Below are 13,179 nucleotides of genomic sequence, written 5' to 3'. Positions count from 1 at the left end.
ATCCTTACCGATATTACTACGGACTTTTAATATGAGAGTATTGGTCAAAGTATATTCAAACCGAATTTTAGTCAATAGAAGGGCGCAAAAACAATTATCACTTCTCAGAAGTCAAAAATTTTCGTCAAAACAATAAAACTAGAGAAATTATAATTTAACTCGGTAATGAAATTATCTGCCGCTTTCATAATCGTAAACAACCGTGCCTTTATTAAATAGTTATTTTTAAACGTGTTTCTATCTTTTTTAAAGACTGGTGTAATACTGAAGATTATTATTTTGTTTGAGTAATTAAAAAATATAAGAAATTGATTAATTACTTTTTTCCATGTTTTTATTTATATTTATTTGTAGTCTTTATTTTTTGCTATGGCAACAATGTTTCAATCATATGACAGGATTATAACAATCTATTTACTTTAATGAAAAACGTAATCGAAGCATCCTTCGAACCTTCTCTAGACATTACCAATGGTGCAAAATACATTCACACACTTTTTCAAACGAAAAATCCTTTCCATTATATTAACTATTTTCTTGATAATTAAACGCTTCGTAATTTCAGGTCAACAGATTTATGAATATGAACAAAGAAACGTTCATGTATTTTGGATACGGTAGTAATTTACTTACCAAAAGGATTCATATTCAAAATCCCACTGCAATACGCAGACACATCGGTCAACTAAAGGTAAATATATTAATTAATCGGCTAACACAAATTTTATATATACATCTTATATTCTATTATATTCTCTCACCAATACTATGACGATGATCGTTCATATCTTGGACGGGCTGTACATGATGTGTATATACGCATTGATGTAATTTCAGGAACACAGATTAGATTTTATCGGTTCCTCTATAAAATGGGGTGGTGCATCTGCAACTATTGTTCCTCAATTAAATGAAAGCGTTTGGGGTGTAGTTTGGGAGATAGATAACTCTAATTTAGCTGATCTAGATGAGTAATAAATCTGAATATATTGAATATAAATTAATTTAATATATATTTTTAATGAAATTATATGCTTATAGCCAAGAAGGTGTTGCTGCCAATATATATTTTCCAAAGACAGTAGACATACAGCTTTTGAACGATGAAGTAATTCAATGCAGAGTTTACCAAAGAACGCTTTGTCCTCCACCTGATGCTCCATTTCCAGCACAAAAACCGTCTTTGCTGTATCTTAATACTATAATTTATGGTGCTATTGAGAGTAAGCTACCGGAATTTTATATTGATAAATTAAAGTCAATATCGAACAACGGGTATTATGACGAAGATATGGGAAATGATTTGGAAATTAAACCAGATTATGATTAGTACAAATGATTGTGCTTTTTTTAACATTGAAACTATTGGGTATTGAATCGTTAAAGTATTTTGTTTTTAATTATATTTCTAAAGGAACTGATTTATTTTACACTAAAAAGTAAATATGTATTAATAATGGTATTATTTGATATATGGTCGTTAACGGAAGGTTAAATTGTATTATTTTTACATATGTTTTATGTTCAACTTTAATAAATTGATTTAATTTGGATCTTTTTAATTTAATCATTAGGATATGTTTTGATTATTATAGTTAGATTAATGACAAAGCAAAAATATTTCCACTAACAAAAACCTAGTTTTTAGATATTTCGACATTTACAAATTATGCTTATTTAGTGACAAAATCTGAAATGTTAAAGAATATTCCATGTATTTTCATCCTCACTTTTAAAAAGAAAACTAATGAATTCCAATACTATATGAAAATAAGTTTATAGTATATAATCATTGTGTAATGTCTTATTTTCATTGGTAAGTGAAGCCATTTGTAAAATAATATTTGCTGTAATTAAATTTATCTTTATTTATTTAATTTAAATTTATTTATTTAAATTTATCTTACCTACTTATTCTATGAATTCATGAAATCATTACGTTTTTTCTCATCTTAAAGTAATTTTAAATGAGAAAAAGAGAACCTACAGACCCAATGTAGGCTAGTCTATGTTAACTATGTAGATTGACACATTCTTGTCATTAATTATATATTAGTCAGTTAGCTTGTTTATTACTTATCAGTTTTATATCTAACTGTTCTAATGTGTCTATTTGAAAGACAACACGAAACTTAATCTAGATGATATTATAAATTAATTTTCGACAAACATATTGGTTAACATGCCTTGGACATAAAATATCAAATTTAATGAGAATTGTCATATTATTATTACAATAATTTTACTATCATATTACAAACTACATTATCAATTTTGTTACTTATATTTAAGGAGTCTTACTCAAGACTCTTAATTGGATCAACGCATATATTCTAATTGCATGGAAGTGAATGTATCATATACATAAGAATAAAAAGTTGCGATATTTTACTACAATCTACGGATTTTACTTCTTAAAGAATGATGATGATGTCACGATTCAAGCAGTCAATTCATAAAGCATTCCAAAATTATTGTAAATTGTTAATGCATACCCAGAATGAAACACAGCTTATCTTAATGACAAATGCATATCTCCTATCGGCACAATTAATACATTAATATGCTTTTAAAGCATTGTGTCGACCTATTTATCTATTTATTTAAACTTTAAGAACGGAAAGACTCATGGAACAACCTGATAAGTGGGTAAAAATATTTTTTTATGATTTTATTTTTCAGATGTACATTTAAGAAAAAATATCCTTTAGAAAAAAATTAAGATGAATATTTAAAAGAATTATTCTTACAAAATGTGGGTATGTAAAAATCGTTTTAACTTGATTCCTTCGTTGCCATAATAATATAATTTTTAAAGTTACGCTAACTTTAAAAATTATAATAAAATGGCTAAAATAATAAGGTCTGGAGTTTATTGTTGTTCTTTTTACCGAAAACAATTAATTTTTAAATTTCCTAAATTATTTTTCTTAACTTGTATTGTCTTTCATCATTAAGTTCATCCATTTTGTACGTTTCATTTTTAATATAAATATGTTATACATAGTAAATAACTCGCAATTCAACCTTTGAAATTACAAATATATTTTACGTAATTATGTATATTTTAAAAAAATACACTGCTAACTGATGGATTGAGCATTATCTGAAAAGTTTTCTAGCTAAGCAGTATTCGAATGAGGAGTATTCTTATGTCATCAAACTTCTGAAGGGGTATACTCAGTAAAGCATGTCGTCTGGGCCCTGGTCTCTGAGGTGCAGCTCTCTGGAGGTGCCAGTGGGATTTTCGCAGTTGTAGTCTTCTGTAGTGAGGGAGGTTACTGCACAAGGGCAGAGCCCCGACGGTGGTGTTGCTATCTCTGCTAACACTGAAAAACTGGTATTCTAATGGAGTTATGTGAGCCCATCCAGTCAAGGAAAGGAAGCCCTCGTCGTCAACCGGACTTTCTTCGTCGAGGGCGAGCATACTGCGCATTTTTTGGATTGTCGGATATTTTTGTGAAACAGAACTAAGTAGTTTAAAAATTAAAATGTAATATAAATATCTATTAAAGCTTAAAAATTACTACTGCGCTCAGAGTTATTGTGTGCGTAATGTGCATAATTTAGAAGCTTTTGGGGTACTTGTTAATTATATCGGCGCTACACTCAGAAACCAATGGTTTTAACATTTGTTTTGCTTTTGGCACTTTTTATCGCCGTGCGCGTGTTTATTACCCAAACATCGGTTAAAAATCGCAATTAACTGTTTATCATTGTCGTGTGCTATTCTATATTCTATATAATAAACGGTGAATTGCGATTTTTAACGGATGTTTGGAAAATAAATACGCCCACGACGATAAAAAACTAAGTTATAAATTTTAATACGTATTTATGTAACAAAACGTTATTGGCCACTTTCGCAGAAGTTAATGGCAAAAGCAGAATATATGTTTGTAACCATTGGTTTCTGAGCGTGGCGCCAATATAATTAACAAGTACCGATTTTGGTCTAGGACTAAAAGGAAACACTACGTGTCCGATGCTCGAAGAAGTGATAAATTTCGATAAAAAGCAATGCCCAAATTAGCACTGATCTTTATATAAAAAAACAGATTTTTCCCTGTATATTCCCAAAATTTCCTGTTTTTTCTTAAAATTTCTATTTTTCTATCCCGTTAAAAATTCCCAATTTTGCAAACTTTTTAAAAATACACAAATAATTATGGCAAGATTTTTTTATATGGCAATTTCATTAAACGTCAAAGTGACAGCCCGATGCGGTCATGGCTGCGTCCGTGCTTGAAACGTCGCCGGTTCGCACTGTTGATACTAGCAGTGCCGGTTTTGCTGCTAATTTTAAACATAAAGCTACACAGACTACTTCCAAAGCTACAACAGCCAGAACCCACCAGTATACAGCCGGCGTTTCGTGACTTTATGATAGGTCTTGCGAACAAATTGACGCCAAAACCGCAATACACTAACATATCCCACCTCTGGGTTGAAGTTAAAAAAGTAAGGTTTCTTAAAAATATCATAAAGTGTTATATATAATAAATGAATTATTTTAGTGGCCACAAAGTACACAAGCATATTCTTTAGAACCACCTATCGGCAATCTTATCGAAGCGTTATCAAAAGCAAAAATCATACGTGCCGATAACGCTAAAAAAGGAACTCAACTGAAACTCTTGCTAACATTGGAGGTATGTAATATATTATATGTTTGAGTATGAACTTGTACATTAAAGAACATCTTTATAAATGAATAGGGTGGCGAAAATGTATTGTTCAAACCTCAGTGGTACAGCAGAGACGATATCATACATGGATCCGTATATTCGGGGAAAGATAGGCACAACGCCGAAGTTGTGGCGTTTTATTTATCAATCATGCTGGATACAAAATGGACGCCGGTTGCTGCAATACGGAAATTGAATATGCAGACCGATGTTTGGGATAAAGCTACCCCTGAGTTGAGAGAAACCATGTTTCAATTAGGTTCATATTTTTATTATTAATAGATTGCATTTATGATACAAACTTGAATTTTTCACTTTGAATTAATGTTTTTTTCAGATGACGGAACATTTTGCTTATATGGTAAGTGCTTTTACTGCAGGCGAAACGAAACGGTGTGCGGCGATAAGCAAAATGAACTTGAAGGGGCCGTTATTCATGTGATTGACCAAAGATTTTCTAAATATCGCTCACCGTGGCAGAGAACTTATACTGATAAACCAGCTGAGTGGGAAGCTAAACAAGATTATTGCGTGTAAATATATTATAAATTTGAACAGCGCAAATTTTTTAAAACCTTAATGTTAATACATTAAAGGTTGCTAATGCATTTATGCGTCATAGATAATTCTAACATTAATTACCTAATATTATTTTTATGGATATACGAACCTTGCGGTCGCATATACACTTACTTTTGACCTGTGTACTTACACACACTAGTACCGCCTCTCTAGGCGACTGACTGTTCACAAGGCAGAAATTTAAGAGCATGTGATGATTACACGTTGAATGATGTTTTTATACACTGACTCTTGAAAATAAATAGACTAGTTATAAATTAAAGTGACCAGATATAGTCACCCTATATAAATAAATATATTTTTATAATTATTTTAAATAATAAAGTAGTTATGAAATAATAAACTAGTAATCAAAATAACTTATTCCACCTATTTTAGTAAAGTAAAGAAAATATCAACTCCAACTCGCCTGTTGGATCTAGTCGACGTTGCTATTTTCGATTACCTTTTACAAAATGGCGATCGTCATCATTATGAAACCATGATGGATAGAGTATTGTACTTAGACAACGGGAAAGGCCTAGGAAATCCGAACAAAGACTTCAATGATATATTAGCTCCATTATATCAGTGTTGTGTGTATGTATCTAATTATAATATAAAGTATAGAATAAATAAATAATGTTCTATATAATTACAGTTTGAGACACTCGACTTGGAAAAGACTAAAGATGCTCTCTGGTGGACATTTGTCTGCTTCTCTATCGAATCTGATGAGCAACGAATTGGGCGGAGTGCCCTTGACAGAGTCTCATCTGCAAGCAATGGACAGAAGATTGTTAATTGTGTATTCGGTAGTGCAATCGTGTTTGAACAAATTTGGAAAGGCTATTTTTAAGGATAAGTGATAGTATCAAATCGAAATATACATTTAAGCCTAAAAACAATAATTTTATTTTTAATAATCGCAAACTTTAGCTGTGTTATAAATAGCTGAAGATTCAATTAACCTAGATTTTAATATAGTTTTAAGATCTGGAACACCATCTAATAATACAGTTATTTTCATAATGAGTTTATTTCTTATTATATTTATTTCAGTCATACTGTAAAATGATACACACGCCAGAAGAGTGTACATTGTAAATAAATGCGAAACAGTCATAAATTAATATCTAAGTATTGTTATTATATTGTTTTAAATATATTTATTTATCGTTACTTACGCATTTTTGGGCAATACCTTTAGACAAAAATTTCCTTAAAGTATGTGTAATAGAAACAGTAGTAATTTCCTAAAAAGTTAAATGTATCAAAGAAATAATAATTGCCAATTTCTTCGATATGGCTATATTTATGACTTTATATAACTGACTATCATAAAAAATAGAGTTTATGTTTAGATATATTGTTTGTAAAAGAGAAATAAATCATCTAAGTATATTTATTTTTTTAATCTTTCGTTGTAACCTGACAGGTGTAAGCCCAATACCTTACAACGGGGTAAACTGGATAAGTTAATCAGATAATGAATACCTACAAGTAAGTATTAACCAGAAATCGGTTACATCTATATTCATAATTATGAATTATGTGTAATATAATATATAATCAATAGACGTCAGTGCAGCTGGGGCCAGTACAAAATTTCTTTATTCCTTTTATTGTTTGACCCCTTTACCTTTATTTTTATTTCTTAAATATATTAATTTAATTTTAACAGTGCTAAAATTTTATCTGAAATAAATATTTTATTTTTGCGAATGTGTGATTATGTGTTTGAAAAGAAACACAAGTTGCCGCTACAAATGTTTTATTTTGCTGGTTTGCGGCCCAAACAATCTCAAGACCTTCACTATATGCAAACGCATATTAAGTCATTTCCATACCCTCCTTCCTCACACTTACACTCACAAGGTGTAACATGTTAAAATTTGTAAATTATTTTAATTTTGAATTTACGAAATAGCTAGTAAATAATTCCATACTTATGTATACAAAAACTACAGCTACACACTTGCATTCCCGTTATTGTTCACATAAGTGGAATTTTCATCATTACAACCTTCTATCGGGTCAGCAATAGACTCGGTCTTTCACTACCGCTCCTTTTCGGCTTTATCAGTGTAGCTCAAGGTTTGCTAACCATGTCAGTCCTCACATTGTGAATGTTCTCTATAATTTATGTGTCTGTGACTTCAATTCTTCATCAATGAGCACGAGAATTAGGCGCGTCAACTATGCAATGTCTTCCTCCACATACTTACTCTTTTTTATTACTGTTGGGGCCCCATTTATATATATTTATATTTAGGTTTATAATGGCCAAAACTTGGCGGCACTCTGGAAACACTGGTGTGAGGGACACACATTCTCTTGGCGACTTCAGCGGGCACGCACGGCCAGTGCAGGCCCCGCGCAACACTTATATCAAAAAGCCGTAGTAATATCGGTAAGCATAGTGTAATATCCAAGTTCAGACAAACAATGAAGCGATTTGCGAAATGCAACGTCTGCCTGTACTTCTTCCGCTTATTTTTCCCTGATAGATGATTTGACTTAGTTTGTATTTAGGACTTGACCTAATTAAAGTTCTAAAACTATAATTAGTGTTAGAGCTTTCATTAAGTCAACGCTCGTTACAGAGCGTTCCCAGTGCAAAAGCGCCGACACGATTTTATTGCTTTTGATCTGAATTTTTGACTTCTGAAAAGTGATAATTGTTTTTACACCCTCCTATTGACCAAAATTCGGTTTGAATATACTTTACTCAACACTTATACCAGAAGTCCGTAGTAATATCAATAAGGATAGCTATCATATTTTTAAAACATAGTGTAATATTCAAATGCAAACAAACTATGAAGCAATTTGCGTGATGCAACGTCTGTCAGTACTTTTCCTTAGGCTTATTTTTCCCTGAGAGATGAGTTGGCTTAGTTTGTATTTAGGACTTGACCTAATAAAAGTTGTAAAACCATAATTAGTTTTAGAACTTTCATTGAATCAAGTTGTGTTTGTTTTTTTTGTAGGTTAGGTTTGCGTTTGAACAGCAAATGGGCGTTTCGCAACTGTCAAATTGAGTTTCATAGACATTTTGGAGCAGCATATAATTTCACTAGTGGCATTATATTTTCGCTAGTAGCAATGTATATCTACTGGTGAAAATGTGTTTGAACTTCACTAGTGGAAATATAACTTCACAGAAAAATACACATTCACTGTAGCATGTAAATAACAATTACAATACAATTTTACTAGCACCTGCAATAGTATATTTTCACTGGTAAAAATATATATCTATCGGTGAAAACGTATTTCACTGAAATTACATATTTAAGAAAATATTTTCGAGATAAATTCAAGCTTGTTTTTTATATTTTTTTGAGGTATAACCCGAAAATTCAAATGTACCTAGATTGGATTACATTTTTATTTTGTTTATATATAAGTTTTTATTTTGGATTGACAGCGGTCCGCGAAATATTTTTCTCATTTTCGCCGAGCCGCGGATGTGAAAAGGTTGAAGAGCACTGCTTTAGAGCAAACCCAAACATGCCATTTTTTTTAATTATGAATAATGATGAAATTATATATTTAATAAGCTCTCGAACTGTGTTAACGCAAATAGTTGTATAGGTAATATTCACGTACCTTTTTTATTACTTACATTTGTCAGCCTTCAAATGTATTTATTAATCTCTAATCTAAGATTTTGCCTAGAATGATTGTACCTACGTATACCACTGGTCGAGTCTTAAGTAGGTCATGTATCGATGTCTGAGAAACTGGGATCAACACATGTGACGACGTATCGACATTTTTTCCCAGTTTGAATTGTCGTACGAACAACGCCGCGTAAATCGATCGTCATGTGTTAAAAATGCGTAAATTATTGTATATGCCATAAAGTTTGGTATTCGTTTTTATGTTGAGCATTAGTATTTTATCAGTATTTTTATAATTCTGTATCGTTTTTATTTTAATTTGATAATTCTAAACACAAATTTATTTTATTAGTATGCGATCCAGTTTAACGTTAGTTGAATTTACTATTGCGAATACAAAACACTCATCATTATGAAACTGTATTCCAAATTGACTGTTTTTAAGAAAAGATTAGGTTCTAATTTTCGCAAAAAGACATGCCGCACGGCTGCATTTTGAGAAATAATACCTGCCCGGCATACAATGTGTTGAGACTAAAATTATTTTTAAATATGTGTAATATAATTTAATAAATATTCCAAAACCTACCCGATAAATAATACAACCAATTTTGGGTTGCGATTCGTACAAGTTACTTGTCAAATCCACTTTCAATTAAGACAAAGTATGACCACTCACTTGAATCCAGCGCATGATTAGCTTTACTCGTCTAAATAAAAGATCCATTTTAATTATTAATTTGTATATTTCGACTTTGGAAAGTTATACAGGTGTTTCCATGCTAATACAAAAAAATCATCACAATTCACTGTAAAAAGAAACATAAAATGCAAAGTAATTTGTACTTTATTCAAAATAAAAAAAAAATATATAAAACAAGGAATGGCTTAACAAAATAAGTATTGTTCATAAGTTAAAAAAAGTCCAGCCATACCAGTACGCAAACACCAGATTCGCGCTGATACAACCACCACAATCAACCAAATTCGCAAAACGCACCGCTAAAACGAGGCTCTCAACTTCATCTTGTACAATTAATACTGACTAGTAGTTGTTTAATCTACTTCTTCCATCCTCGACGCGTCCTCGGAGTCGCCTTCCAACGTAGGGACATCAGCAGCTACTTCTTCGGCAACCATGGGCTCTTCTTCGTCGATGCCCAAGCCCAACTTGATCATTCTGTAAATGCGGGCGGCGTGAACCTGAGGCTCATCCAGAGTGAATCCGGAAGACAAGAGGGAGGTCTCGAAGAGCAAGATAACTAAATCTTTAACAGCCTTGTCGTTCTTGTCTGCGTCGGCCTTCTGTCTGAGGGTCTCGATGACAGGATGGTCCGGGTTGATCTCCAGATGCTTCTTAGCGGCCATGTAGCCAATGGTGGAGGTATCGCGGAGAGCTTGTGCTTTCATGATCCTCTCCATATTGGCGGTCCAGCCGTATTGGGATGTTACGATACAGCAAGGAGATTCTACCAGTCTGTTGGAAACGACTACTTTCTCGACTTTGTTTTCGAGGATGTTCTTCATCACCTTGCAGAGGCCTTCGAACTTAGTCTTGTCCTCCTCGCGCTTCTTCTTCTCGTCGTCATCCTCGGGAAGCTCCAGGCCTTCCTTGGTGACGGAAACCAAATTCTTACCATCGTACTCTTTCATCTGTTGCACGACATACTCATCGATTGGCTCAGTCATGTAGATGACTTCGAATCCGCGTTTCTTGACACGCTCAACGAAGGATGAGTTCGATACTTGTTCCTTATTTTCGCCAGTGATGAAATAGATGTGCTTCTGGTGAGGCTTCATTCTCGTGACGTACTCCTTCAAAGAGCAAGCTTCATCTCCGGAAGCGGAGGTGTTGAATCTGAGCAATTCAGAGAGTTTAGTCCTGTTCTGCGAATCTTCATGGATACCGAGCTTGAGATTCTTGCTGAATTGAGCGTAGAATTTCTTATATTCGTCCTTGTCTTCGGCTAACTCGTCGAAGAGCTCCATACATTTCTTGACTAAATTCTTTCTGATTACTTTGAGGATCTTGTTCTGTTGGAGCATCTCACGGGAGATGTTCAAAGGCAAATCTTCGCTGTCAACTACTCCCTTCATGAAGTTCAAATATTCGGGGATGAGTTCTTCGCAGTTGTCCATGATGAAAACTCTGCGTACGTACAATTTGATGTTGTTCCTGCGTTTCTTGTTTTCGAAGAGATCGAAAGGCACACGTCTCGGTACGAAGAGGAGAGCTCTGAATTCGAGCTGACCTTCAACGGAGAAGTGCTTTACGGCCAAATGATCCTCCCAATCGTTGCTGAGAGATTTGTAAAATTCGCCATACTCTTCACGTGTAATGTCATCGGCGTTTCTGGTCCAGATGGGCTTAGTCTTGTTCAACTCTTCGTCTTCGGTGTACTTTTCCTTGATTGTTTTCTTCTTTTTCTTTGACTTTTCTTCTTCCTCGTCCTCTCCGATGTCTTCTACCTTCGGTTTAGAAGAATCTTCTTCAGCACCATCCTCTTTCTTTTCTTCCTCTTCATCATCGGACATCTCGGTTTCGCGTTCTTTCTCGACCAAGAGCTTGATGGGATAACCGATGAATTGAGAGTGCTTCTTGACGATCTCCTTGATCTTGCTCTCTTCCAAGAAGTCCAATTGATCTTCCTTGATGCGAAGGACGATCTTAGTACCGCGACCGAGAGGTTCTCCCTGATCGATGCCGACAGTGAAAGATCCTCCAGCAGCAGATTGCCAGATGTATTGTTCGTCATCATTGTGCTTAGAGATAACAGTTACCTTATCGGCGACCAAATAAGCGGAGTAGAAACCCACGCCAAATTGACCGATCATGCTAATATCGGCTCCGGCTTGAAGAGCTTCCATGAAAGCCTTTGTTCCAGACTTGGCAATGGTACCAAGATTGTTGACCAAATCTGCTTTGGTCATACCGATACCAGTATCGATGATGGTCAAAGTGCCTTCATTCTTATTAGGGATGATCTTAACGAACAAGTCCTTTCCGTTGTCCAACTTAGAAGGATCGGTGAGCGACTCATAGCGGATTTTATCTAAAGCCTGTATAAAAACGATCCAAATTAGACAACGCCACATGTATTTTATAAATAAATCGCACAATTGAATCGACACTTACATCAGAAGAGTTGGAGATCAATTCTCTGAGGAACACTTCCTTGTTCGAGTAGAATGTGTTGATGATGAGAGACATAAGCTGAGCAATCTCAGCCTGGAAGGCGAAGGTCTCAACATTTTGAATTTCTTCAGGCATCTGAAATAGAAGACATTCGAATCAAGACACTCCCTTTTCATATAACGCACAAACACGTGGGATGACTAATGGCGCGAAAAGAACGACCGGTATACCATAACCTTAAAAAAAATGCAATTCAAGGTCTCTTGATCACCATTATGATGAGGCAATAAGAATCTTGAATGTTTTATACATTAAAAACGCAGAAAAATTCTTAATTTCGAATGAGATCAATATTTAAAACTTAAAACGTAAAATATGATATTCAATTTGATTTATAAGCACAAAAGAACTTCCAGAGTAATCCTCGGCGAAATGTGCACTAAGTGAATATTCCGCGAATCTGAATGAAAAACGCAAAACTTTGAATTAAAACGCGATCGATATGTGAAAAAGGACAAGCTGACGAAAAAAGCGGTTGAATTTGACCAAAAACGGCTAGATACCTTGAATAATTCTGCGTTCCTCGAGCGTGTTTATTCAAAAGATAGCGGCGCACCTCACTCGTCGAAGCAAAAACGAGTACTATGCTCCTACTCCGACGACGCCCGTATTTATAGACGCATGAAGTCGCCTCTAGAATCTTCGCGAATGTTCCAGAACGTACTATCTACTTCCGGCGTTGTTAACTTCTCTACAAAATTTATTCCTTTAAATGTTATTTAAAAAATATAAAAAGTATATCATAAATTGTTAATTATTTTAAAATGAAAATTTGTTCAAAATATTATATTTATTTATAAAAAAATCATGAACACGGACTTTAAGTTGATCACGACGCTAAAGTATGTTCTAGAAAATTGTTTTTAAATCGATCGATTCTGCCTAAGCGTAATATTATTCGGCCATCTAGCACGTGGGGAAAAATATTAAAATGTATAAATAATGAAAAAACTACGTTAATCTAACTCATCTAAATGCTCGGTTTGCATCTTTAAGCGTTAATTATGCATAATTTAATTAATCGAATATGATTTAATGCAGAGATAAAAGAAAAAATCTGATTCATGACAATGCATATACATTTACTATTAAAATCATGTTTTAC

General features: G+C 33.7%; 3 protein-coding genes and 1 long non-coding RNA gene across 4 annotated transcripts in view; 3 read left to right on the top strand and 1 right to left on the bottom strand.

Annotated features, from left to right (window-relative positions):
* Window positions 1-13,179, top strand: part of LOC148232413 (uncharacterized) — a 267,931-nt gene that overhangs the window by 37,773 nt on the left and 216,979 nt on the right. The window lies entirely within an intron of this gene.
* LOC148232418 (gamma-glutamylcyclotransferase-like) lies at window positions 347-1,553 on the top strand. The gene is made up of 4 exons (XM_088192343.1): window positions 347-474; window positions 566-691; window positions 838-971; window positions 1,042-1,553. The coding sequence occupies exons 1-4, from the start codon at window positions 472-474 to the stop codon at window positions 1,328-1,330; spliced, it is 552 nt and encodes a 183-aa protein (XP_088048469.1). The 5' UTR covers window positions 347-471; the 3' UTR covers window positions 1,331-1,553.
* On the top strand, window positions 4,189-6,653 carry LOC148232417 (glycosaminoglycan xylosylkinase homolog). Its single transcript, XM_088192342.1, has 6 exons — window positions 4,189-4,461; window positions 4,518-4,652; window positions 4,719-4,947; window positions 5,026-5,221; window positions 5,649-5,849; window positions 5,911-6,653. The coding sequence occupies exons 1-6, from the start codon at window positions 4,222-4,224 to the stop codon at window positions 6,116-6,118; spliced, it is 1,209 nt and encodes a 402-aa protein (XP_088048468.1). The 5' UTR covers window positions 4,189-4,221; the 3' UTR covers window positions 6,119-6,653.
* Hsp83 (Heat shock protein 83) lies at window positions 9,605-12,660 on the bottom strand. The gene is made up of 3 exons (XM_088192544.1): window positions 12,578-12,660; window positions 12,015-12,149; window positions 9,605-11,938 (listed from the first exon to the last, which is right to left on the bottom strand). Exons 2-3 carry the CDS (start codon window positions 12,147-12,149, stop codon window positions 9,935-9,937), a joined length of 2,139 nt encoding a protein of 712 aa, XP_088048670.1. The 5' UTR covers window positions 12,578-12,660; the 3' UTR covers window positions 9,605-9,934.

This window comes from Plectrocnemia conspersa, unplaced genomic scaffold, assembly GCF_051122295.1.
Source record: "Plectrocnemia conspersa isolate PC_06_02 unplaced genomic scaffold, ASM5112229v1 ptg000009l, whole genome shotgun sequence".
NCBI classification, from domain to species: domain Eukaryota; kingdom Metazoa; phylum Arthropoda; class Insecta; order Trichoptera; family Polycentropodidae; genus Plectrocnemia; species Plectrocnemia conspersa.
Note: the sequence above shows the minus strand (reverse complement) of the source record. Positions and strands in the feature narration are given on the sequence as shown.

Bases quoted from the DNA above. Each gene is read 5' to 3' on its own strand.
- LOC148232418 (XM_088192343.1), top strand. The intron at 692-837 runs GTAAATATATTA...ATGTAATTTCAG, and splicing joins GACACATCGGTCAACTAAAG to GAACACAGATTAGATTTTAT. The intron at 972-1,041 runs GTAATAAATCTG...ATATGCTTATAG, and splicing joins AATTTAGCTGATCTAGATGA to CCAAGAAGGTGTTGCTGCCA.
- LOC148232417 (XM_088192342.1), top strand. From the start codon at position 4,222: ATGCGGTCATGGCTGCGTCCGTGCTTGAAACGTCGCCGGTTCGCACTG. The intron at 4,653-4,718 runs GTATGTAATATA...ATAAATGAATAG, and splicing joins AACTCTTGCTAACATTGGAG to GGTGGCGAAAATGTATTGTT. The intron at 5,850-5,910 runs GTATGTATCTAA...ATATAATTACAG, and splicing joins CCATTATATCAGTGTTGTGT to TTTGAGACACTCGACTTGGA.
- Hsp83 (XM_088192544.1), bottom strand. From the start codon at position 12,149: ATGCCTGAAGAAATTCAAAATGTTGAGACCTTCGCCTTCCAGGCTGAG. The intron at 11,939-12,014 runs GTAAGTGTCGAT...GTTTTTATACAG, and splicing joins TGATCTCCAACTCTTCTGAT to GCTTTAGATAAAATCCGCTA.